At 44.1% G+C, this 26,598-nt stretch overlaps 1 protein-coding gene across 2 annotated transcripts in view; it reads right to left on the bottom strand.

Annotated features, from left to right (window-relative positions):
• ARHGAP26 (Rho GTPase activating protein 26) overlaps positions 1-26,598 on the bottom strand; it is a 588,303-nt gene that overhangs the window by 8,269 nt on the left and 553,436 nt on the right. For both annotated transcript variants that reach the window (XM_077265841.1, XM_077265842.1), the window contains exon 23: positions 5,991-6,079. In XM_077265841.1, coding sequence (XP_077121956.1) covers positions 5,991-6,079 — 89 coding nt within the window. The remainder of the gene's footprint in view (positions 1-5,990; positions 6,080-26,598) is intronic.

Here is a 26,598-nt window from a genome sequence, read left to right on the forward strand (position 1 = left end):
GCTATCAAAATTATTCGAGCTTTGTCCTCCCGAATATTCCTCAGAACTAACGGAATCAAGTTCAATGGAGGAAACGCATAGGCTAGATTGAACTGCCATGGGATTAAGAGTGCGTCCACTGCGTACGGGTTTTCTCTGGGGTTTAGGGAGCAAAACCGGTGAGTCTTTTTGTTTTCTCTGCTGGCAAAGAGGTCTATGTCTGGACATCCCCATAGAAGTCTGATCTGATTGAAGACGGTCTGATTGAGAACCCAATCTCCTTGTCTGAGTTTTCTGCGACTTAGATAATCGGCTATGACGTTGTGTTTTCCCCTTATATGAAGAGATGTGAGTGACAGTAGATGAGCCTCTGCTATCTGAAAAATACGACCCGCCACTTCCATTAAAGATCTGGACCGAGTTCCCCCATGATGGTTAATGTATGCTACTGTTACCTGGTTGTCTGAGAATAGCCTGACGTGTCGGCCCTGTAGGGACATAAGGAAATGACTTAGAGCTCGTTCTACTGCTAAAATCTCGTTAAGGTTGGAAGATAAGGTTTGTTCGGAATGTGACCAACTCCCGTGGACCCACATATCATCCATATGTGCCCCCCAGCCCTTAGGGCTGGCATCTGTCGTCAGTACTCGAGATATATTATTTGTCCAGGGAACCCCTGTACGCAGGTTTGGTATGTGTAACCACCAATGTAGGGAATGTATAGAAGATTCAGACAGGGAAAATTTATTATCAAGGTGGCCATCTAACCGACGAGTATTGTACAGTACATCCCACTGTAGGACTCTGGTGTGGTACTGGGCCCAAAGTACCGCTGGGATGCATGTTGTGAGTGAGCCCAGCAGCGACATTGCACCTCTTAATGTGACTGATGGATTAATGACTACTTTGAGTGTTTGCCGATGAATTTTTTCTACTTTTGCATCTGGCAGACGACATTCTTGTAACCCCGAGTCTAGGATGAGCACTAGGAATTCCTGTACTTTTAACGGTTGTAAACGTGACTTTTTGAAATTAATAATCCAACCTAATTTCTGTAAGGTTGAGATTACTTTGGCTAGTTGGGTTGAGCAGTGTGAATCTGAGTGTCCTACGATCAACAGGTCATCCAGATATGGTACCACTAGAATATCCTGTTCATGAAGATGCGCCATGACTTCCACCATTATTTTCGTAAACACACGGGGGGCCACAGCAACTCCAAAGGGGAGTGCTCTATATCGAAAGTGTTCTATTCTATTATCCCCCCCAGTGAAACTGCTACCCTTAAGAACTGGGTCTATCTCTGTTAGATCTTGTACGGTCAAACCATCTTCTGTTAGTACCCCGTCTATAGAAGGGTCTACCCAGGTAAGGGAAACGCTTCTTACTATCTCACGCTTTTTCCAGAAGCTCATCCAGAACTGGACCGAACAAATGCGCCCCTTCACACGGAATATTGCACAGTTTTGACCTGGCCTGTATATCGCCCGGCCAACATTTTAGCCAAATGGCCCTACGCCCTGAATTAGAAAGGGCTGCAGATCTGGCCGCTAGCTTCACAGAGTCTGCCGATGCATCCGCAAGGTAGGCTGCTGCTCCCTGAATCATAGGAAGGGAGGCTAAAATCTCATTTCTCGGAGTTTTGTTCTTAAGTTGATCCTCTAAGCTGTCCAGCCAAACCATCATAGAAGGTGGCTGCAATTGATGGTCTGAGAGCCCCCGCTGATGTTTCCCAAGCTCCCTTTAGAAATACATCAGCTCTCCTGTCCAGCGGGTCCTTTAAAGTTCTCAAATCCTCAAAAGGTAGCGAGGATTTCTTGGAAGCCTTAGCCACTGCAGCATCGAGTTTTGGGGCTTTATCCCATGCTGAAGATGCCACTTCTTCAAAAGGATATCTCCTCTTAAAAGATGGTGGAAGAGAACCTTTCCTCTCAGGTTTCTTCCACTCTCGTGTGATAAGATTTATCCCATGCTGAAGATGCCACTTCTTCAAAAGGATATCTCCTCTTAAAAGATGGTGGAAGAGAACCTTTCCTCTCAGGTTTCTTCCACTCTCGTGTGATAAGAGAGCTCACTTTGTCTACCACTGGAAAACATCTGCGAGCTTTTCGGTCTAGCCCCTTAAACATGACATCCTGCATAGACTTCTCTGATTGGGTTTCTTCAATCCCCATGGTATTATTTACCGCTTTGACCAGTCGGTCTATCCGGTCAAAAGAAAGACAAGAATGACCGGCTTCAGTGTCAGAAGATGATGATGATGACTGAGTGGAATCTGATCTTATCTCTCCTGAGTCACTGTCCTCAACTGAAATCGGGGATCTAGGCTCTCTTCCCCTACTTTCTCTATCCTGAGACAGGGATTTAACTGAACCCCTGACCTCTTGTCTGATCATGTGCCTTAGGCTGGATGTGAAGTCTGGCGTCTCCTCCGCTATTAAACATTGAATACATGGTCCACATAGCTTCTTTATGTGGTCATCCGGGAGCGGAACTCCACATTCAGCACACTGTTTATGCTTAGTTTTAGTGGACCGTTTTTTCCCCTGATAGACAAGGAGAGAGGGAATATAAGGGGAGACACACATCACTAAGTGAACTTTCTCAGCGATCACTTACCCCTATAGAAAGCTGAATGGTATTGCAGGGGTATCCTCTCAGCCAGTGTATCATCATTACGGCTTGAGGACTTTCCGGCTCTAGATCTTTGACCCGATATGTCTCCTGCCGGCCAACTACTATCACTAGATCGCCACTGGGTATCCCTTACTTGGGGTTTCTCCAAAGGCTGATCCTGCTGCTGTAGCTGTACCAGCTCTTGCTCCTGTGAATCCATTATGGATAGGAAGCATGTGTCGCTCGTCAGGATTCCTTAAACCCCCTTAGGTACCTCCCCCAGCTGGGGACAGCAGGTTCCTCCAATCTCATCATTTTGGTACACCTGCCTTTTGGGAGGCCCCCTCCCCGAGACTGCCCCCCAATAAGAGGTCTGCCCGCCGGCTGCCGTATAACCTGCACATCGCAACCGCGTCAGCGCCTGATATCTCGCCGGTCATCTGTAATGTCTCGCCTGGATCTTCCTCCTGTTCACCGCCGCGGCCTGTACTGCGCATGCTCGGCGCGTCATCAAACCGCGCCACTCGCGAGGGACCGCCCCTTCCGGCGCGTCACTTCCCCCGCCCGAATCATGGAGTGTGCAACGCTGCTTGTCATCATGCCGGCATGCCGCCCGATATGCGCGCCATGCCGGCCCGCGCCCAACACCCGCCGCTAGCTTCACAGTATCACGCCGGCTCCCATGTCACGCCGGCATGCGCCCCACCGGCATACCGACGCTAGCCAGCAAGCACAGCACCCGATTAGACGGTCTCGGAGAGCAGGGCCCCCCATGGCTATACATACCGGTACCAGAAAAGGACGCCCAAGTCAGCACTCCCCTTGAAGGCTTTTCCCTGCTGCTGCCCACCCCCACAGCTGTCTGTGGTGTGGCACCTCCAGTACATCAGACCTGACCGCAGAAGGGACCCTCCCGCTTCCTGAACCGGCCTGCCGAGCCTGGGTATCACTTCTTGTCTTCACCTTCTTCTTAAGGTAAGCCTGCAGGGTCCCCTGTCAGGGACAGGAAATCAACTGAGGCGGGAGAGAGGCACCCCCCTTTTATGTCTGTAGGTTTCCTGACCCTGAAGGGCGGATCCCCTCTCTCATCTGTGCTGTCATGGCGACTGAATAAAAGGAGCTTTAATCTGGCGAAGTATTTTCAGACAAAATTTGATGTGTGCATATCTGAATAGAGGATAGCTTGTGGGAAGGTGTATGTAAATTATTGGCCCGACCATGAAGCATAAAGTGCCCGTACTTTGTTTTAACACTCATTATGTGCTGAATCTCTTTAACAACAAGCGCTTACACACTGCAGGAGAGACAGACTAACCCAGAAATCTGGATATGTAAAGCGATTCTGCCACTGTTTATTACTGGTTTCTGATGACCCAGATACTGACCACCACTGTACAAGGTAAGGCTGCAGTGCATTATGGGACACCCTGCGTGGCAATGCAAAATGATGTCTGCCTGCTCTCTGATGCTAAGCAGAGTTGGAAATAGTGCTGGGCACGTTTCCCTCCCCCACAACCGTGAATTAAATCTCAAAATGTTTAAATTTGTCTTGAACTTGATCCTCTGTGGCTCAATCTGCTGATCTTTACTGCTTAACATCCTACATGTAACATAGTGCATTTGTATATTTGTATTCCAGGAGGAATTAGATTGAGGAGTAGGTATTTATTCACATGTGTATGTCTCACCGATAGCAACCGGAAACGTTCACTGATTACACTGATCAATGCATCTGTAGCATTATAAAAGAGTATATTTTCTCTTTTTTTAAAGGGAACCTGTCACCTGAATTTGGCGGGACAGGTTTGCGGTCATATAGGCGGGGTTTTCTGGTGTTTGATTCACCCTTTCCTTACCCGCTGGCTGCATGTTGGCCGCAATATTTGATTGAAGTTCATGCTCTGACCTCCGTAGTACACGCATGCGCAAGGCAATCTTGCCTTGCGCACGCGCAGTATGCTTTGCCCATCTGCGGGCAAAGCCGAAAAGCATTAGTGCGCATGCGCACTATGTCCCGGAAGTATTTCGCTGTGGGACATAGTGCGCCGGCGCATGCGCACTAATGCTTTTTGGCTTTGCCCGCAGATGGGCAAAGCATACTGCGCGTGCGCAAGGCAAGATTGCCTTGCGCATGTGTGTACTACGGAGGACAGAGCATGAACTTCAATCAAATATTGCGGCCAACATGCAGCCAACGGGTAAGGAAAGTGTGAATCAAACACCCGAAAACCCCGCCCATATGACCGCAAACCTGTCCCGCCAAATTCAGGTGACAGGTTCCCTTTAAGACATGAAAGCTTTTCTTTCTTATTTTGCTGCATAAAGTTTTCTTTATGATCGAGTGATCGATGGTGGAGCCAGTTTCTTGACTGCTTCCCTCATCACTCCACTTAAAGGGAGTATTTTCATGGGCAGATAAGTATGCCAATTTCAAAACCACACATCAAAACTAGGGAGACTTCACATGTTATGCTATTCTGATGCATACAGGTGTAACACACTCAAATCACGTATTCCTCCAATACAAGCCGCCCAGCTGAAAACTACATTGAAAAATAAAGTGCCAGCAGAAAATACTTTTCGCCAAAAATGTTCTTACATGTGTGGCCAAGCATACTCATGAGCTTAGCTTTTCGTTTAGACAAAAACAGTCTGGAAATAAACTCCATTTGGCATGGAGAAAAGGGTTGAGGCACGAGAGTGAGAAAGAGTTCATAAGCAAGATGTCTGAACTGTAACATAGATGCTTCTGATGCTACAATCTAATTAGTTTTGGAGGTGTGTCATATTGTTATATTGGAATCTTTTGTATTAACTTTTTTGTCCACAGGTAAAGGAAAATATACCCGGAAGGAAGTTATTTTAGCAATTGACAGAAAACTATCACATTTATGTAATTAAAAGTAAGAAAACAAGAAGCTTAAAGCAGTTTTCGGTTCCGGGAAACCCTGTCCTCTGGCTGGAGTTAAAAACGATAAAACAGACTGTTCTTAACTTACCCTCCCGCGAGTCCAGCACAGAGTATCGCCGACAGAACTGCAACCAATCAGCGAGCCGAGCTAGTGGCTCTGCCCACGTTGACGGCACTAGCCGCTCAGAGCTGCTGAGCTCACGGATTGGCTGCAGTGCTGTAATTATTATGTCAGCGCTGCATACAACAATAGTAGTTGGAAGTAGTGGGCATTGGAACTGGAAGGGTGAGTGTAGCATAGGTTTGGTTTTGTTCTTTTAAGACCAAAAAAATAACAGAAAACCCCATTAATCCACAGTTTATTTTCCCAGAAGTTAGTGTATGAACAGAGAGGTGATATGAATGACAAGAACAGGTAGACGCAAAGTAAAACAGCATTTTAGTTGTGCAGAATTAGTCTTGCAAATCTGAACAGTTAACTTACCATTTTCAAACATGGTGCCAGCTGTAAATGAAAGCTCAGAGTCATGTTCAGCTTTACATGCATATAAAGCCTTTGCTCGCCTTGGCAAACTGAAAAAATTAAAAAAGACAATTTTTATTTATCTTTTTAATTTGTTTTTGTTAAGTAGCGATTGACTTTGCTTTCCCTAACAGAGACCAACTTCATCAAACATTGATCTAAGTGCTAGATTACATTATCTGGACTATATGAAACGATAGAACTGGAAATATACAAGACAATTAATTAGATACGGTAAAACCACTGAAGAAAACTAAGATTTACCCTACGAGTCCAGCAATGTATAAAAGCACTTCAGTGTCTAGATATTCAAAGATTCTCTGAGACATGCCAAAAGATAAAGCAATGGCATATAAGACTGTGCTCACACCTATATGGTAATCAAAGTGCCCCTTGATCCATTCATTTACATGAACCAAAGTTTCATACCATCAATTAAAAAATAAAATTATTATCAGAAAAAACTATCATTGCAAGCAAAAAAAAGTGAATGCTGACAAAACGCTTGTCCAACAGAGTCCAAAATTTTGGCCTGAAGTCACCATTATCCTTAAGAAGTGAATGGATATGTAAGGGGCATGTTTGCATATAGTTTTTAATTTCTGGATCAACACAGCATCAACTTAAATCATCCAACAGATGTTGCCTAAAAGAAAAGAATGTCACACAGAAGTTGATCCTTAGTACAGTAACTTATACTTTGTGTTTTCAATAGTAAAAAACATTCATTTGCTATAAAGATATAAAAAAAGGAATAATGAAAATAATGCTAATTATATTTTCAACAGGAAATCCTAATAAACATTAAAAGCAAAAGATCAATAAAATCAATGGTTAGTTGTGGCTACGCAAATAGAATCTTATGTCACCGTGAAGGCGGATTGGACACTGAAAGTGCTAGTTAATGGACCCCTGTATTTAATAATCTATACATGTTGAAAGAAATCATTACGTTGGAAATAAATTCACATTCACTAATGTCAATTCTTTGTTCACACTTCAGAGTCTCACAGTTCAAAGTGAAAGAAATCTGAAATCGGTCACCAGGTTTTACCTCCTAATCTGAGAGCAACATGATATAAGTTCAGAGACCCTGATTCCGGCAATGTGTCACTTACTAGGCTGCTTGCTGTAGTTTTGATACAATCAAGGCTTTATGTGCAGGGGGTTATCACTAGAAGACCAGAAAACCTGCTGCCATGTAGTCCTCTACATTCATTAGCTCCTTATAACCGATAGATTTGCAGCAGATAAAACAGGGATTGTACAACATGACGATATGCAGCCGCGTAAGTGATACATCGCTGGAATCAGGTTTGTGGTCTACACTGCATTACGCAGTGTCCTTCTCATTTTTAGCTGCAGTCTTCAGTGCAGGAGCCAGCGCTGTAAAATCCTATGACAATTGTCCCACACTGAACACAGTAGCCAGGCAGCAGGAGAAGGGCACTGCTTAGTTAGGGTAGCCCGCAGACAGGCTTCAGTTGGTCCATGCTGTGGATTCCCAGAAAAAAAATCACTGATCGAGTGATCTAGAAAAATTATTATTCTGCACTATAACAATTTTCTTGTGAAAGTAGCATTTTTGAAGGTAAAGCCTTCTTCCACATAAGTATTGTTGGTCAGTGTTTCCTCAATACTTGTATGCCTACTTATGTGTAAACAAGGCCTTGGGCGTTTCATCGGAGGAAACTTTCTAATTAGCCATTATTATTTCCTGGGCAAGCTAAAAGATGAAACATTGTAAAAAGTTGTTCCAAAACAAAATCAATATTTTCATTTAATGAATGAGTAGCTACAATAATTAAAAGATAAAATAAAGGATTGTTTTTCCAGCAGCTTAACAAATAAAAGCCGAGCTCTGATTGCTGCGAGTTAAGGCCCCGTCTCACTAAGCGATTTACCAACGATCACGACCAGCGATACGACCTGGCCGTGATCGTTGGTAAGTCGCTGTGTGGTCGCTGGGGAGCTGTCACACAGACAGCTCTCTCCAGCGACCAACGATCAGGGGAACGACTTCGGCATCGTTGAAACTGTCTTCAACGATGCCGAAGTCCCCCTGCAGCACCCGGGTAACCATGGTAAACATCGGGTTACTAAGCGCAGGGCCGCGCTTAGTAACCCGATGTTTATCCTGGTTACCAAAAAAAACAAACAGTACATACTCGCCTTTCGGTGTCCAGGTCCCTTGCCGTCTGCTTCCTGCTCTGACTGAGATCCGGCCGTACAGTGAGAAGTGAGAGCAGCGGTGACGTCACCGCTGTGCTCTCACTTCTCACTGTACGGCGGCTCAGTCAGAGCAGGAAGCAGACGGCAAGGGACCTGGACACCGAAAGGCGAGTATGTACTGTTTGTTTTTTTTGGTAACCAGGGTAAACATCGGGTTACTAAGCGCGGCCCTGCGCTTAGTAACCCGATGTTTACCCTGGTTACCAGTGAAGACATCGCTGGATCGGTGTCACACACACCGATTCAGCGATGTCAGCGGGGCCTCAACGACCAAAAAAAGGTCCAGGCCATTCCGACACGACCAGCGATCTCGCAGCAGGGGCCTGATCGCTGGTACGTGTCACACATAGCGAGATCGCTATGGAGGTCGCTGTTGCGTCACAAAACTTGTGACTCAGCAGCGATCTCGCTAGCGATCTCGCTATGTGAGACGGGGCCTTTAGGACAGCCTCACATGAGTCCCGGATAACAACCAGTCTAGCCTCAGTCGGCCTTCATATTTCCAGAGTAGTTGGTTATGCAGTGTTAATAAGAAACTAAACTTTAAATCATGGGTACAGTAAACTTAAGAACAAAATCTGAAAGTAGCTTTCAGCCTGAATGTATAAACCAGAGCTGTGCATGCTCATGCTATGGAACGTTCATTTACGATGCACAAAAGTACACTTTCACTAGTGAATGTGAACAGATATTACCATAGTTCACATTAACTCATCACTTTAGTGATGCATTATTTGAGGTCACCAAGTAATGCATTTTTTTGTTATTTTGACCATTTCTCCTTTTCAGAAAATGAATACAAAATGTATTGCTTGGAACTTCGGAGACGTGTCAGTAATTTATAGAATAAAAGAACAATTTACATTTTACTCAAAAATATACCTATAAAGAGAAAAATCAGAGAAACTGAACATTTTGCAGTGGTCTCTTAATTTTTTCTAGAGCTTTATACTCTGTTCCAAATTATTATGCACAAAGAGTTTAGGAGTGATAAGGTTAGAATTTTTTTGTTTGTCATTTAAACTCATTGATGGTGGTGTGTGTCAGGGCTCTTTATATCACTGAGCAAATTAGTTTGGCAGGTGTGTCCAAATAAAGGCAAGACTACTTAAGAAGGCTGTTCCACATTATTAAGCAGCCTACTTTTTTTGCCAAAATGGGAAATAAAAAAGATGTGTCGGCTGCTGAGAAGCAACAAATTGTGGAGCATTTAGGTCAAGGCATGACTACAATCAACATTGCCAAGACACTTCATCGTGATCATCGCACAATCAAGAAGTATGTAGCTGATTCCCAGCACACACGTGTGCGTGCTCATAAGGAAAAATTGAGGACTCTTTCCAACAGGCAATTGCGTAAGGTTAAAAGAGCAGCTGCAAAAATGCCTTGTCATAGCAGCAGACAAGTTTTTGAAGCTGCTGGTGCCTCCAACGTCCCCAGAACAACAAGATGCACTGTCCTTCAGAGGTTTGCAGCTGTGCGTAAGCCATCCTGTCGACCACCTCTATCCACTGCACACAAGCAGAAACGGCTCAAGTGGGCCAAACGATACATGAAGACTGACTTCCAAACTGTTTTGTTCACCGATGAGTGCCGTGCAACGCTCGATGGTCCAGATGGATGGAGTGGAGGATGGCTGGTTGATGGACACCCCATGAAAACACGGCTAAGGCGCCAACAAGGAGGAGGTGGAGTAATGTTTTGGGCTGGAATCATGGGGAGAGAGATTGTCGGCCCCTTTATGATCCCTGAAGGGGTAAAGATGAACTCCATAATCTATGTGGGGTTTCTAAAACAACACTTCCTGCCATGGTTCAAGAGGAAGAACCGTGCTTTCCGCAGCAAGATCATTTTCATGCATGATAATGCACCGTCTCATGCTGCAAAAAACACATCTGCATCTCTGGCTGCTATGGGCAGGGCCGGCGTTAGGGCCAGGCAGACTAGGCAGCTGCCTGGGGCCCCACTCCCTTGAGGGCCCCCAGCATCTACAGCAGAAGCTTCACTGATAATAGCATTATCAGTGAAGCTTCGGAGTAGGGACTGGTTAAGGACCTGTAGTGACATCACGATCAGGTGACCTGCCATGTGACCGTGATGTCACCACATGCCATGTACTCTGGAATGTTTGTAGCAGTAAAATAGGAGCGTGCCTGCAGTGAAGCACAGGAGCAGCAGCCACTGAACCTCCCCCATCAGCCTGATAGAAGTGCTCATTGGCCAGTGCCCTGTTCTCCTGCACGGAGCCTCTGAGGGGAAGGGAGAGAGACCCAGCACCTACCAACCTGAGCCGGCAGATAAGTAAAGAGCACCCGTCCCACTGTGTGTGTGGCTGTGCTGCTCCTGGTGATGATGGCTCCTGTCCTGCTGTCAGCGCCCCCTGCTCTTGTCGGCAGTCCCAGCAGAGGAGAGGGCAGGAAGGTGTCTGCTGAGAGCAGGAGGAGCTGCATCTGATAGTGTGCATCATCTCATTCCCTCCAGCATAAAGGTGTGTGTGTGGTGTGTATAGCATGGGTCATGTGTAGTGTGTGCTGTCTGTGAGCTATGTGTATGTGTTCATATGAATCACATATATCAAATGAGCATTTGTTGTGCTGCATGTGTGTGCCGTGTATGTGTGTGTATAAGTGTGTCTTTGCTTGCCGTGTGTGTGTATATATGTGTGTATGTATGTGTGTGTGTATAAATGCGTGCCATATATGTGTATAAGTGCGTGCCATGTACGTGTGTATATAAGTCCATGCCATGTATATAAGTGCGTGCCATGTGTGTGTATATATATATATATATATATATATATATATATATATGTGTGTGTGTGTGCTATGTATGTGTGTATGTATAAGAATGCTATGTATGTGTCTGTGTATAAGTGCATGCCATATATGTATGTGTGTGTGTCTATATAAGTGTGTGCCATGTACATGTATGTATATGTATGCCATGTATGTGTCTGTGTGTATAAGTGTGTATAAGCATGTGTCATGTGTGTGCGTGTGTGTGTGTGTATGTATATATATATATATATATTTATTTTTTTTATTTTTATTTTTTGCATTATTCTATATAAACATACAGTGATAGTGTGTGTGCTCCATGCACATTTTGAAATATTGGTTGAACAGACTAGAGTGTGTGTGTGTGTGTGTGTGTGTGTGTGTGTATGTATATATATATATATATATATATATATATATATATATATATATATATATATATATATATATACAGCCCTGCTGCTTATACCATGATACTATATGGGGACAGATTGATCCACTAGTGCTCTGTCCCCATCATTCATCCTCAGACGATGTAAAGAGGCCGAGAAACGGTCTGAACTCAATGCATGTAAATGCAACCAAAATGTTTGAGCGTCATGGTGCAATATATATGTGAGCATTGGGGGCCTCATTTTAAACTTTTGCCTAGGGCCCCACTTTGTCTAAAACTGGCCCTGGCTATGGGCATAAAAGAGGACAAACTTATGGTGTGGCCACCATCTTCCCCTGACCTCAACCCCATTGAGAACCTCTGGAGCATCATCAAAAGGAGTGTCTATGATGGCGGGAGGCAGTTCACATCTAAGCAACAGCTCTGGGAGGGTATTCTGTCCACATGCAAAACAATTGAAGCAGAAACCATCCAAAAACTGACAAATTCAATGGACAAGAGAGTTCAGAAGCTTCTTTCGAACAAGGGGTCCTATGTGCAAATGTAACATCACCTAGAATAAAGTTTTCACTTGAAAACTGTTTGATTTCATTTTGTAATAAGCTGATAATGCTTATAACTTCACAATTGACCTTTTTTTTGTTCAAAATAAAAAAAAAGGTTGAAAACTCTGCTGTGCATAATAATTTGGAACATGCATTTTGAGTGATTATTTTTTTTTAAAAGATACTGTATTCATAGGCAGTTTGTTCCAAAACATTGCAATTAACCAGAATAGTAGATGACTGGAAAATAACAATGACTGCAATTCAGATAGGTAATTTAGAGAAAATATGAGGAAATATTATTTGCATAATAATTTGGAACACAGTGTGTGTCTGCTTTGTTTTATTGAGATTTCCCTTGTTCGGTAATTTTGTGGCCTTTTATGGTTATTTGTAATATTTTCAATAAAGTTGTTTCCAATTTTATCTCTTTTGTATACCTTTCTCCCCCATGCACATGGGGAATTGTGTTCTATAAAAAAGGAAAATGGGCCAATGCATACGTTTGAGCACCCTTGGAGATTTGAGCGTTCAGATAACTTTGACAAAGGTTTTAGACCTTAATTATCCTGTTAAGAGTTATGGCTTGTTCACGATCATCGTTCCGAAATGCCAGGTGATGCAAATTTTCCAGCTTCATAAAAAGCCAGCCTCTTCTACCTTTTGCCAAAAGACAGCAGCAATGGGTTCATCTAAGCAGCGGCCTAGGACTCTAAAAATGCTGATAGCCCTCAAAGCAGAAGGCTGTAAGATAACAAATCGTTTTCAAGTTGCCCTTTCCTCAGTTCAAATTGTAATTAAGAAATGGAAGACAAAGCTAAATTTCAGCAAGAACTGCTCGTAGGATTACTGGAGAAGAAAATCAGAACTACCGCTTGACTGCAAAACACTTTCAGAAAGATTTAGGAGACGGTGAAGTTGTGGTACATTGTTCAACTCATCAGAGACATCTGCACAAATATGGCCTTCATGGAATAGTCATCAGAAGAACACTCCTGTGTTTTCACCACAAAATTCAGAGTCAGAATTATGCAAAGGGATATCTAAAGAAGCATGACACACTTTGGAAACAGTCCTGTGGACCGATGAGGTTAAAATAGAACTCTTTGGCCATAATGATCAAAGGTATGTGTGGAGAAAAAAAGGAACATAATTTCAGGAAAACAATAACTCGCCAACCTTTAAGCATGGGGGTAGATCAATCATGCTTTGTTGTATGTATTGGTTGTATTGCAGATAATGGCACAGGGAACATTTCATGGGAAGAGGGAAGAACGGATTCAATGAAATTTCAATTTGATGATAACATAACACCATCTGTAAAAAAGCTGAAGTTGAAAAGAAGATGACTTCTACAAATGTATAATGATCCTAAACTCACATCAAAATCCACAATAGACTACCTCAAAAGGTGAAAGGGGAAGGTTTTACAATGGCTCTCAAAGTACCCTGATCTGAACAACATTGAAATCTGCGGCTAGACCTCAAAATAGCAAAGGATGTAAGACGACCCAGGAATATCATAGATCTGGAATAATTTTCCAAGGAAGAATGGATGAAAATCCATCAAAACAAGAATTGAAAGAATTTTGACTGGCTACAAAAAGTGTTTACAAGCGGAGATACTTTCAAAAGGGTGTGATACTAGGTACTAACCATGCAGGGTGCCCAAACTTTTGCATAGGCCCATTTTACTTTTTGTAAGTTTTAAAATGTAAAAGATGAAAATATATATTTGTTTTGCTCAAAATACAAACGGAGGTATGTCCCATTTAATTTTAAGCGTTTCAGAGATCATTTCAACTTCAGCTTGCTTAACTGTTCATAGTAACAGTAATTTGGATCAGGGGTTGTAACGGGGTCTACCGTGCTGGAGTACCTCTTTCAGTACCACCCCGTGTTTCAGGAGGTCCACTCTGCTTTGGCTGGAGTCTGAATGAAGGACGCTGGCTGGAATTGCTTAGCTACATGGGCGCATATAAAAGATTAAAAGATCACTGCTTCTCCACGTATTTCCAGTGTGACAACACTTTACTCACAGGACACAGAATATATCACACAGATACAGAGGGCGGGCCAATTGAAAAGCGGCAGGCCAGACATACATTACAATAGCCGCAGGTGGCCGGAGCCTGCCGATATTTACTGTGGGAATTACAAAGGTGGGGGAGGTCAGAAGGGGGATATCTTGTCTCCTCTGCCCAGGGGCGCAGCCTGTGGGCTGATGCATTAAGGACATGCATCTCACATGGAACCTATTATACATACATATAACTGCACAACATATTCTGGGTGCTGGGGGGTTCCATAACACGGCTCCCCTTTTCAGTGACGCGATCGGCATACACAGTCTGATCCTTAACGGATCGGTTTGGGGATGACCAACGTTTATGGGGTTGGTACAAGTTCAGTTTGCCGACTTAGTCCATCGGCGTTATCGTTTTGTTTGCCGGGTCTGTAGTGGATGGTGAAGTCCAGAGGTTGTAGGGCTAAACTCCACCGCAGTAATCTGGTGTTGTCTCCGGAGACCTGATTAAGCCAGACTAGGGGATTATGGTCCGTTAGGAGGGAAAACTGTCGTCCATACAAATATGGTTGCAACTTTTTGAGTGCCCATACTACCGCCAGGCACTCCTTCTCGATGGCCGCATAGCTTACTTCACGGGGCAGTAGTTTCTGACTCAGGTAAGCTACCGGGTGTTCTTGGCCATCCGGCCTGACTTGGCTCAGTACTGCCCCCAATCCAAACATAGAAGCGTCTGTATGAACAAGGAAATGTTTAGTTGGATCGGGTGCGGCCAATACAGGGGTATTGGTGAGGGCGTCCTTTAGTTGGCGGAAGGCTTCCTCACACTCTGGGGTCCAGGTTACCTGGCGGGGTTGGTTCTTACGGGTTAGATCAGTGAGGGGCTTGGCTACGCTGCTGTAATTGGGAACGAATTTCCTGTAATACCCCGCTGTCCCTAGAAACGCCATGACCTGGGTTTTAGTGCGTGGGGTGGGCCATTTGGCTATGGCCTCAATCTTGGCTGGTTCCGGTTGCTGTTTCCCACTTCCCACCCAATGCCCTTAATACTGAACCTCTACTTTGCCCACGTGACACTTGTTTGGGTTCAGGGTGATTCCGGCCTTGTGGATCCTGTCCAATACTGTCTCTAGGTGATTTAGATGCTCTTCCCATGTCACGCTGTAGATAGCGATGTCATCCAGGTAGGCACAGGCATAGTCCTGGAGACCATCCAGAAGCCGGTCAGCCAGCCTCTGAAAGGTCGCCGGGGCATTCTTCATCCCAAATGGCATAACTTGAAAGTGGAATAAGCTGAACGGGGTGACAAATGCCGACTTGGGAATAGCGTCAGGACTAAGGGGAATCTGCCAGTAGCCTTTGCATAGATCGATGGTGGTCAAATACTTTGCCCCCGCCAGCCGGTCTAACAACTCATCCACACGCGGCATGGGATACACATCCGTCACCGTTTTCTCATTGAGCTTATGATAGTCTACACAAAACCGTGTAGTCCCATCCTTCTTGGGCACTAACACTACGGGGGATGCCCAGGGAATATCTGACTCTTCAATGACCCCTAAACGCAACATCTCTTGTCGTATCCCTTCTAGTACAGACTCAGGGATGAGGAAGGGGGGTTGTCGCAGGGGGGTCTGATCCTGGGTCTCAATCTTGTGTTGTGCCAGGTGAGTGTACCCTGGTCTCCCCGAAAACATCCTCTGTCGCTGCCTCAACAACGCCTCCACCTGCTGCCTCTCCCGGGGACCTAGGTCTTCACCCAAGTGTACCTGGTCCTATGTTTTGGACTGAGTCCTTTCCCCTAAGACATCAGGCAAGGGAAGTCCGGCTAAATCCTCTGCCTCAGGTGCACAGATGGCCACTACCTCTTCAGGGCGCTCCTGGTAGGGCTTCTGCATATTCACGTGGAACATGCGGATAACTCTGGGGTCGTCACAATCGGCGACATTATAGGTGGTGTCGGCTATTTTCCCCACTACCTGGTAGGGCCCCTGCCATGCAGCTTGGAACTTGTTCTGCCTAGTGGGCTCTAACACCAGGACCTTCTATCCTATTTCCAAGGTGCGTTCTCTGGCCCTCCGATCGTACCATACGCGCTGGCGCCGCTGGGCCACCTGCATGTTCCCATGTACAGCCTGGGTCAGCTCCTGTAGGCAGTCCTGGAATTCCAGCACATAGGGTACAATAGGTACCCCTTCTATGATGCCCTCCCCTTCCTAGTGTTCTAGCACTAAGTCTAGGGGTCCCCTTACCCGCCTCCTGTATACCAGTTCGAATGAGGAAAACCCCGTGGATTCTTGGGGCACCTCCCGATAGGCAAACAGGAGGGTTGGCAAGAATTTCTCCCAGTCCCTGTAGGTCCAGGTAAAAGTCCCAATGAGTTGTTTTAACGTTCCGTTAAAGCGTTCACACAACCCATTAGTTTGCGGGTGGTACGGGGCGCTTCTAATGGACTTTACGCCGCACAGCTTCCACAGTTGGTTGGTCACCTCTGCTGTAAACTGGGTACCCTGGTCCAAGATAATCTGCCGGGGAAATTCAACCTGTGAGAAAACCTGGAGCAGGGCAGCCGCCACCGTCTCTGCCAGAATGTTAGGTAACGCAACCGCCTCTGGATACCGTGTGGCATAATCTACCACTGTCGATATATACCTTTTCCCTGACGGACTGGATTTGGCTAACGGCCCTATCAAATCGACTGCTACTTGGCTAAATGGCTCCTCCACAATGGGGAGGGGGCGTAATTTGGCCTTGCATCGATTTCCCCTCTTGCCAATTGCTGGCAACTGTCACAGGTCTGGCAGTACTGACGAACATCATAGGTTACCCCCGGCCGAAAGAAGTTTTGTGTCAGACGATGCCTGGTGCGACTGATGCCAAAGTGCCCGGCCAAGGGTATGTCATGAGAGATTCGCAGTAACTCCTGCCTATACTTCTTGGGAACTACCAGCTGTCGTTTTATAGTGGGGCTCGTCCCTGTGTGGTGCTGCTCTGTGATCCGGTAGAGGAGTCCCTGCTTCCATACAAACTGTTCCCATTCCAGTACCCCTCTCCCCTCCTGTGCCTTCCCACGATATCCCTCCAATGAAGGATACTCAAGTAACTCCTTCTTAAATTCAGCTGGATTGGCCCAAGAAATGTGTCTGGCTATGGGAATACATGTAGGGCTGGGATGTCTTACCTGGGCTTCCTCTGAGTGTGATTCCACCTCCGCAGCTCGAGCTTGTCTCCGGGTGGTCACAGGATATGTCTCAGCCAGAGGGGCAACCGAGAAGGCAGACAACATGGGCCCCAAGTCATTTCCCAGCAAGACGTCTGTAGGCAAATCCTCCATCAAGCCGACCTCAACAAGGCCATCCCCGACTCCCCAGTTCAGGTGAATCCTGGCAGTGGGCAGTCGATGTATGGCTCCCTCTGCTACACGGACTGCCACTGTCCGGTCTGTCTTCTCTTGGTCCCGGACGAGATGAGGCTTCACAAGGGTCGAAGTTGCCCCGGAATCTCTTAGTCCCTGCATACGTTTCCCATTAACCCACACGACCTGTCGATGCTGTTGTCGATTATCTGCCCGGGCTGCCTGCATGGGGTCTATTTCATGCAGCACTTCCTCCATCTCTTCCACCCCCTGGTTTGTCGTAGCCCCCAATGCCGGGTCAGCTTCGCCTTGGTAGCAGCGTACAGCAGCCCGGCTGAAGGTAGCTGTTCCCGCCTTTGGCCACTGGGTATGCTGAGTCCGATTAGGACATTGTCTTTGCAGGTGGCCCAGCTGATGGCAGGTGTGGCATCGCGCCCCAGGGGGACTGTGGTAGGCCGGGTTTTTAGCTGGTCCCCCTACAATCTTTGTGGTTTGGGGGCCTCCAGGTCCATGGGCGGACCCCTAGTGACCATCTTTGTTCCGGACAACTGAGGCCTCCTGGCATCATGATGTTCATTGGCCAGACGAGCGGCCTCCTCAAGAGACGTCCTCCTTAGTGGTTGCTTGGCTCCCTTGTACCCACTGTAGCAGTGACCGCCGTAATTTACAGGCCCATTCAGCGTGGGTATCAGTTACTGGGTTTTATAAGTCCGCTGAACTTTTGGCGGTATGCCTCTGGTGTCAGCGCATACCGGGCCAAGATCACTTCTTTGATCCGCTCATAGTCCATACAGTCCTCATCAGGTACCGTGCGGTGGGTCACAGAATTATATACCATTGGGCAGTGTAGAAAAATAATTATATTTTTACCACAAAAATTTTGTTTTAGCCCAAGATTTTACATTTTCACAAGGGGAAACGGGGTAAAAATGACACCAAAAATAGTCCAACAATTTCTGCTAAATGTGGAAATACCCCATATGTGGCTGTACAGTACTGCTTAGGCACATGGCGAGACTCCATATACATAGCCCCTGAGTGCTGGAAGAGAATAAATCCCCCCACAAGTGACCCTATTTTGGAAATTGTATCCATTTGGGAATTTATCTACAGGTGTAGTGATGACTTTGACTCCATGGGTGTTTTCCAGAAACTAGCAGCAGTGGATGTTGCTGAGTGAAAATTGAAAATCTGCTATTGTAGCGCCCGTATATTGTAGTGCTTAGGACATTGTAGTGCCCAGTACACTGTAGTTTTCAGTACGTTGTGCCCAGCTCATGCTTCTGCAGACACGCACCTGTAAATTAAGTGGGCTGTCATCGCTACAGAAATGCCAAACATGTGGATGCTAAATGTGGTTTAGGCACAAAGTGGGGCTCAGAAGAGAGGGGGGAATTTTGAATGGCAGAATTTGATGGATTTCTTTTGGGGAGCGATGAGCTTTTCCACAGCCTTTGTACTACCAGTAACTTGGAAGCCCTCTATATTTCTGTTAACAGATGACTGACCAGAGTGGGAACTTGCTTTTTTTCTGTGGATTGAGTTAAAGCTTTTATTAGGAACACTTTACAAAATATTTGAGATCACATTTATCCGGCGCTCTACGCTGAGCAATTACATTGGGGTTTCCATGACATCGTCAGATCACCATGGTGCTGATCAGGCCCCCGAGTCGTGGGGGTGCTGATCGGAGGGCAGAAGAGCCTCCTCCCTCTGTCCGCATTCTAAATGTTGCAATTAATATCAATTACAGCATTTAGAGTGTTAAACTGGCGGGAGTGGTGGCAGTGAGTTCCAGGTGTCAGCGCTCATGTCAAGTGAACACCCGGCGGCGATCGTGCGTGCACAGATCCTGTGAGCGCAAAATCGCCTGAACGTATTTATGCATACAAGGTTGCTAAATACCTACCAACCTGGATGTATGCATATGTCCAAGGTTGTGAAGGGGTTAAGGATTAGTATTGATGTCATGATACCATTTCAAAGTCGAAGAAAAAATTCTCATTGCTCAGAGTAGTTGATGCTGAAACAAGTGCTGTGGTCCATTAAAGAGAAGACTGATCTCTAGAAATCATCATCAGAAATGTTAGTAGGAGGAAGGAAACCTTATCTACTGCCAACATTGCTAGTTCTATCATAGTTTGGAGTATTCTAGCAGCTAGTGGCATGGAATTATTGTGTACTCTGTTAATATTTAGTAAACTATTTTAATAAATCCTGGTAGCCAATGTCTTACAGCCAGTTAGCAAATCAAAACTTAAAGACACTGGACAGAGCAAGTATTAATATATTTTCAAGTAAATAAAAATAACTCATCAGTTCCTATTTGGAAATATTATTACAAATTTCTAGATAGTTCTCAAAATTGTTGCTCAAGACTAGAAAGAAATATTGCTAACTAGAGGCTCTCTGCATGAAAGTAGGAAGAATGCCAGCAACAAGAAATGTTAGTAGGTTGTGGTTTCTGACAAAGTGGTTGTTACTCAGTATTTACGGAAAGAAAACAAAAAAATTTCACCAGCCAAATTTTAAGTTTATTTTTTCCCCAGAAAAATGCTTTTTGTGTTAGTTTGCAATAAGCTTCTAAGTGTTTACCTATTAAAGAAGTAAGTAGTGAAACCCTAATTTCTCTCTAGACTTGGCAGATGGGCAATAATACTTTAAATTTATGCTAATGCAAGACTACTATCCCAAAAGGAGTTGTCAACTTGGAATAAATAAAAATTTAAAATTAAAAATGTTTGTATGGGCAAGTCAGATATAAAAGTCTGTTTCACATTTTGGCTATCCTTGATCTTGTGAAAATAACAATGCAGCACTTCCTCCAAAGACTTGACATCCGGTTTGTCACATAAGTAATTTCACTGCTAGCCCCCCACTGAAAAAGCATCCCAAATAGCCAAAAAGTGTAAATGGGTGAGTTACTTCAATTACACCCAGACAAAATTACTCTTCATTTTAAGTAAACAATTTGTTAGACACTATAATAGTACTAAACTGCAATCTAGACTAAAATATGTATATGATGATCTATGCATAATAAGGGAAGGAGGATAATAAATATTGTTTTATGGTTGTGCTCAGACTTAGCCAATCAAATCTAACCTCATGTTAAATAGTAGTCAGTATACAGCTATAATCATTTAAAATGATTCTAATTAACTCCATATAAAGTATATTTGTTCTAGTAGGATTTTCCTGACATTTTCTTAGGTGCATTTTACAGTAAAATCCATTGTCTGTAAACAGTTTAAAACACAGAAAAAGGTATCTCATTGTTGAAAGTTGTCAGTTACGAAAAGGGTACAAATTTTTTTCCCAAGACATTAGCAACACCATGAAACACTGTGAAGATGGTCATCAACAAAATTTGGCCCAACATTGACATTATCTAGAACTGGATGTCTCACAAATAATTAAAGGAAAGAAGAGAAGAAAATTGGTCTGAGATTCTGCCAGAAGGCTTACAGCAACATTTAAGGAGCTGCAGGAATTTCTGGCAAGTACTACCTGTGTACTCCGTGTGACAACAATCTCTAGTACTCTTCATGTTTGGTCAGTTGAGCAAAGTTGGAAGACAGAAGCCTTTTCTTACAGACAAAAATGACTGGCTATGTTTTGTAAAAAATCTACAATCAAGTTTGTCAAAAGCAAGTGGGAAAAGTGTTATGGTCTGATGAGACCAAGATTGAACATTTTGGCCATAATTCCAAAAGATATGTTTGGCGCAAATCCGATACTGTGCATCACCAAAAGAAAACAATGACTGCAGTGAAGCATGGTGGAGGCATTATGCTACAGAAATGTTTTTCGGAAGCTGGAATTAGGGCTTTTGTCAAGATTGAGAAAATTATGAAGAGTTCCAAATATCAGTAAATTTTGAGTCAAGACAACCAGGCCTTTGCTAAAAAGCTGAAAATGAAGAGTAATTACATCTGCCAGCACAACCACAATAAGCATACCTCCAAATGAGCAAAAGAAGAAAATCAAAGTTTTGTAATGTCGCAGTCAGAGTCCAGACCTGAATCCAATTGAAAATTTGGGAGGCATGATTCAGATGACTGGTTCCCTTTAAAACTACATTTAGCACAAACATTTGTATAACACTGTACATGTTTGCTATGTCAGACAATTTTCTTGCACAGTAACATATAAATTGTACTGTCAAAAATATACTTCAATTTCTTTGAAGATCAACATGTAGAAAACAGAAGTTGGCAGCTCTGCTACTGTGTGTTTCCAAAAATACAACTTTTCATACCAAACTTACTCCATTCAATAAACAGTTATGAAGCTATTTATAAACGCTAGATTTTAATCATCATGTAACTATTATGTAAAAACAAATTGTGTTCTTCCTTCTAAATGGAAACCTCAATCTGCAGAAAAGAGGACAACATGAAGTGAATAATATCGAAGAAACATTGGAACAGTGGAAGTCACTGCTTGACACATAAAATGATCTGTTTTAATTTCATTGCATGTATGCGCATACAATTCCTTTACAGCCCCGGTTTCACGATACTTCTTAAGATAAAGACCAAATTTTAAGAGCCCACAGTTACTTTCCCTCACATGCCCTTTTGTAAAGTGCAAATAAGGTAACACAGCTGGCCGCAGCTAAAATAAAGGCCTACTCACTGCTCCGTGCAGATAATTTATCTTGACATATCAGGTAAATCGTAGAGAAGAGATTAATTGTGCGTCCAGTAGCTTGCTGGTTCATCTAGTATACATTCACAGATATTATACATACAGCTAGTAAACACTTAAGGAAATAAAGAAAAATGCACAACCTTGTAAAAGAATAAACTGCAAGTATAAATATATGGACGCAGTCAGACAGCGGTATTACTCGCCCGAGGATCGCAGCACAATCCTTGGACTGGCAGTCGACTTTCCTGAGCTGTTGGACATCATGTATTTCTGGAGAGATCACTCAGGCAGGAGAGCAGACGGCCAGTCCGAGGCGTGTAACTTCATACACATCAGATCACTCATTTAGAGAGACCTGAAAAGTTTACTCTTTATTCCACAGAAAACAGATTATTTTAAAAAGGAACCGTCATTGTTAAAATGTTTTTATATCAATGTCTGGTCTTCTGCACTCACTATATGACTGCAGGTTTCAGAATCCTTACAGCGTGCGCAACTCATGCCATCAAGATTATTCAATGTTGCTAATGAGAGTGGCGGACAGTCAGGTGACCAAATACGCAATTTGCATACATGCAGTCATGTACCAACTAGATATGCGCGGCGCTGCTGAATACAAGTGAATTAAGCACGTCTAGTCGGAATGTGACCATAAATAAACAAATCATATACTTGTGGTCATGTGACCGTTTGCTCTCTCCGGTAACGCCAGGGAATATTGACAGAATGTGGTGCGGATATTTTAAGGATTCAGAAGTCTTTAGTCACTCTGTGTGATTTTCATTAAAAGCCCAGACAACCCCTTTGAAGGGAATCTTTAATCTCCAACATCAGTAACGAAGTAAGTAAAGGATCTTGAAGGAAATCTTGCACGAAGAGGAGCCATATCCTTAGTTCAAAAATCTGCTTGATTGTTTTGGAGAAAACATTCTTTATGTTCATATGCCAATCTGGTTCCAAATGCAACAGATTTCAAAGCTGATCGACGCACTTAAAATATACCGTAAGTTGTGTTTTTTTTTTCTTCTTTAATTTTCCATATTATGTATTTTAAAAAGATAAAATGTTGCAGTTTTGTCTCTTGTCACAGAGCGGCAAATTAGACCTGTACAGGTCACTTCTCAGCAATCATATTATCATGAAAAGCAGGATTTTACTGGAAATTACTGTAAGGATATGAACATGATGCCCACGTTTCCCTCTTGAAGAATTAAGCTTAATGTTATGTGGTATAATTGGAAATGTAATATATAATGTGAATTGTGATCTGCATTAGTAATGCTAGTAATATGTGTAGCTTGACCATAGGGAAAATAACAGTTAATGTTTCAGACTAGCCCAGAGTGGAAGGGCTGAGTTACAGGGAAACAATGTCAGAGAGTCAAATAGGGCCTGTAGTGCATAGTGAGTGGCCAAAAGGTCTAAGGTGAGCAGTGCCACATTTTGGTGTTACCCTAAGTGAGAGACCGAAGAGAAGGGATACAAGTGACTAAGAGACAGGGTTGCCCAGGGCCGCCATCAGGCCATTACTGCCCTGACTGGCATATGGGGCTCAATGAGCAGAGGGGGCCCGTCTCTTCTGCTCACAGGGCCCCAGCGGCAGGATTCTGCCGAAGCAGTAAGTTAAATTCTATTGCCATGCGGGCCCGCACGGCAATACTTAAAAGCCACCAGCCAATCGAAGGCTGGCAGCTGATGTCAGCACGTACATCGCCGGCGCATTAAGTAATTATCATGCACCGGCGAGTCCGCGTTTGAAATGCATGGAGGGAACATCGCCGCTGGACTGCGGCTAGGTAAGGAGAACATTTTTTTTACTGTTATTGAAAGCGGCTGGCCGCATTATGTTTCGACGGCAGGATGGAGATACATGGACCATATTTCTCCATCCTGCCCCATGTGTCTCCATTCTGCCCCATGATCCAGCACAATGTAACATGGGGCAGGATGTAGATACATGGTGCAGGATGCAGACAGATGGTGCAGGATGGACACAGATGGTGCAGGATGGAGACAGATGGTGCAGGATGGAGACAGATGGTGCAGGATGGAGACAGATGGTGCAGGGTGGAAACACACAGTGTAGGATGGAAACACACAGTGCAGGATGGAAACACAGGGCAGGATGGAGACAGATGGGGCAGGATCATGGTGCAGGATGGAGACATGGTGCAGGATCCTGGGGCAGGATGGAGACATGGTGCAGGATGGAGACATGGGGTAGGATGGAGAGAGATGGTGCAGGATCATGGGGCGTGATGGAGTCATGGGACAGGATGGAGGCAAATGGGGCAGGATGGAGACAGATGTGCAGGATCATGGGGCAGGATGGAGACACATGGGGCAGGATCATGGGGCAGGATGGAGACATGGGGAAAAATGGAGACATGCTGCAGGATCATGGGGCAGGATGGATACGATGGAGACAGATCGGGCAGGATCATGGGACAGATGGGGCAGGATAGGACATCACATGGAAGCAGAATGGATACTGGAGCTAGGAATGAGACACACAGAGGTCAGGATGGGGGATATTATTACCGTAGGGGCTAATTAAGGGATATTATTACTGCAGTGATGTATTTATTTTATTTTTTGAGGATACTGTTTTAAATGGGTGGGCGGTCCTGTTACTTACTGTGCAGAGCCGACACTGTCGCCATTTTTTTTTTATCTGTGTAGTGTAGAAGTTGGGAAAAAATTAAGTGATGTGCTTTCCAAGCGATGCTTTAGATGACTTATTTCCTGTAGAGACGAGCCCTGGCTGGAAGAAGTGATGGCGGTCTGTGCTGAATGAAGATGAAGAACGAAGAAGAAGGACTTCACGTAGAGACGTCACTGGCGAGTCCGTGTGTTACCTGTACACTGACACTATACTCTATATACTATATACAGAGGTCCTGTGTACAATGCCACTAGTAATCACTGTATTAGCTGTACACTGACAACATACAAAGCTCCTGTGTACAATGTCACCAGTGAACACCATTACCTGTACACTGACATTGTATACAGCACTCGTGTGTATAAGGTCACTCGTGATCACTGTATTACCTGTACACTGACACTATATACATAGATCCTGTATATAATGTCACTGTTGATCACTGTATTACCTGTACATGGACACTGCATACTAAGTACAGATCGCCTTTGTATAATGGCACTTATGGTGATATTAGTATTGGTTTTTTTTTTAAATTAATGATCAGTATTGTAGTATCCGGTCACTGCGTGGTAATATGTGGTCTGGTCATGGTGTGGCGGTATTTGTTCCTTGTATGTGGTAATATTGGTCACTATGTGTTGGCAATATGTTGTCTGGTCATGGTGTGGCCGCATTTGTCCCTTGTATGTGATATTATTGGTCATTTTAAAAACTGAAAAGTAAATAAAAACATACCTAAATTGTAACGCATATTTTAACAAATGTTTAATAGGTTAGAGCAGAGTGGCGCCTGGCCAAAAGAGTCTACCTTGTCGTGGTAGCAGATTAAAAAATATTTTGGCCAAAACAAAAGCTGTTGGCTATGTTTGTGATCTGGTGATGGGAACTGTTAATGCGGAGTCTCAAGGGGGCCACAAAAATTTTGCCAGTATGTGGCCCCGAAATTCCTAGTGGCAGCGCTGGGGTAGCCTTCTGGAAACGAGTCCTAGGAGAGGACACCTAGCCATGAGACTTCAAGCTTATAACCCTGGAAGGTAATGGGTCTAAATAAGACTGAGTACGTGGGATGAGTAGAGAGTGTCCCGGGCAGTTGTTCTAGAGCGTCATCATTACTGGCTATACTAAAATCTTGAAGGGAAACAGGGACTCAGAATCATAGAACAATTAAAGGACACTTGTTAATCAGGATTGCAGTGTTAAAGTTGGGTTGTGGTGAAGTAGTGCTAAAAAGTGGACATAAAGGGCATTAAAAACTACAAAAATAGGAAAGTATGTTTAAAATGATTTGAGTTGTAAAGAAAATCTTCATAAGACTGTGTGCCCGCTATCCCTCGTATATAACCCTTCTCAAGTTGCTGCTCAATAAAGAGTTTATTTTTGAATGGTGGTCTCCCTCATTGAACTGTGAAACAACTGGTCCTGACAAACCAGCAACATGGGTTACATGTGGCCTGCATGGGCATAGCATCTCCATAGCACGAGTCCACACAGCCAGGACCTTCACATTCGTGTAACAAGTTAAGGAGCAGGTGACGAGCACCTCGCCCATGACTACCGCCCTGCGCCACATTACACTAACACCCGTACACTAACGATGGAGGCGTTTACCACAGGATCAAACATTGAAAATAGCTGATTAAGACAACGCCACTCCAAAAAGAAACACTTCCAATATATGTTTTTTTTAAGTTTCTTCTATCAAGATTCCTGCTCTAAAGCAAGGTGACTGCCCCCACCACAATCATGTAAATACAAACAAAATAAATTGTGTTCATTTTGCTATTAAAGAGAATCTGTTAGCAGGTTTTTATGTTTTTAGTATGATGTAGGGGCAGAAATCCTGATTCCAGCAAAGTATCACTTACTTCACTGGTTGCTGCAGTTGTTACTAAAATTGTTTAATCTACTGCAGATCT

This window comes from Ranitomeya variabilis, chromosome 5 (assembly GCF_051348905.1).
Source record: "Ranitomeya variabilis isolate aRanVar5 chromosome 5, aRanVar5.hap1, whole genome shotgun sequence".
Lineage (NCBI taxonomy): Eukaryota > Metazoa > Chordata > Amphibia > Anura > Dendrobatidae > Ranitomeya > Ranitomeya variabilis.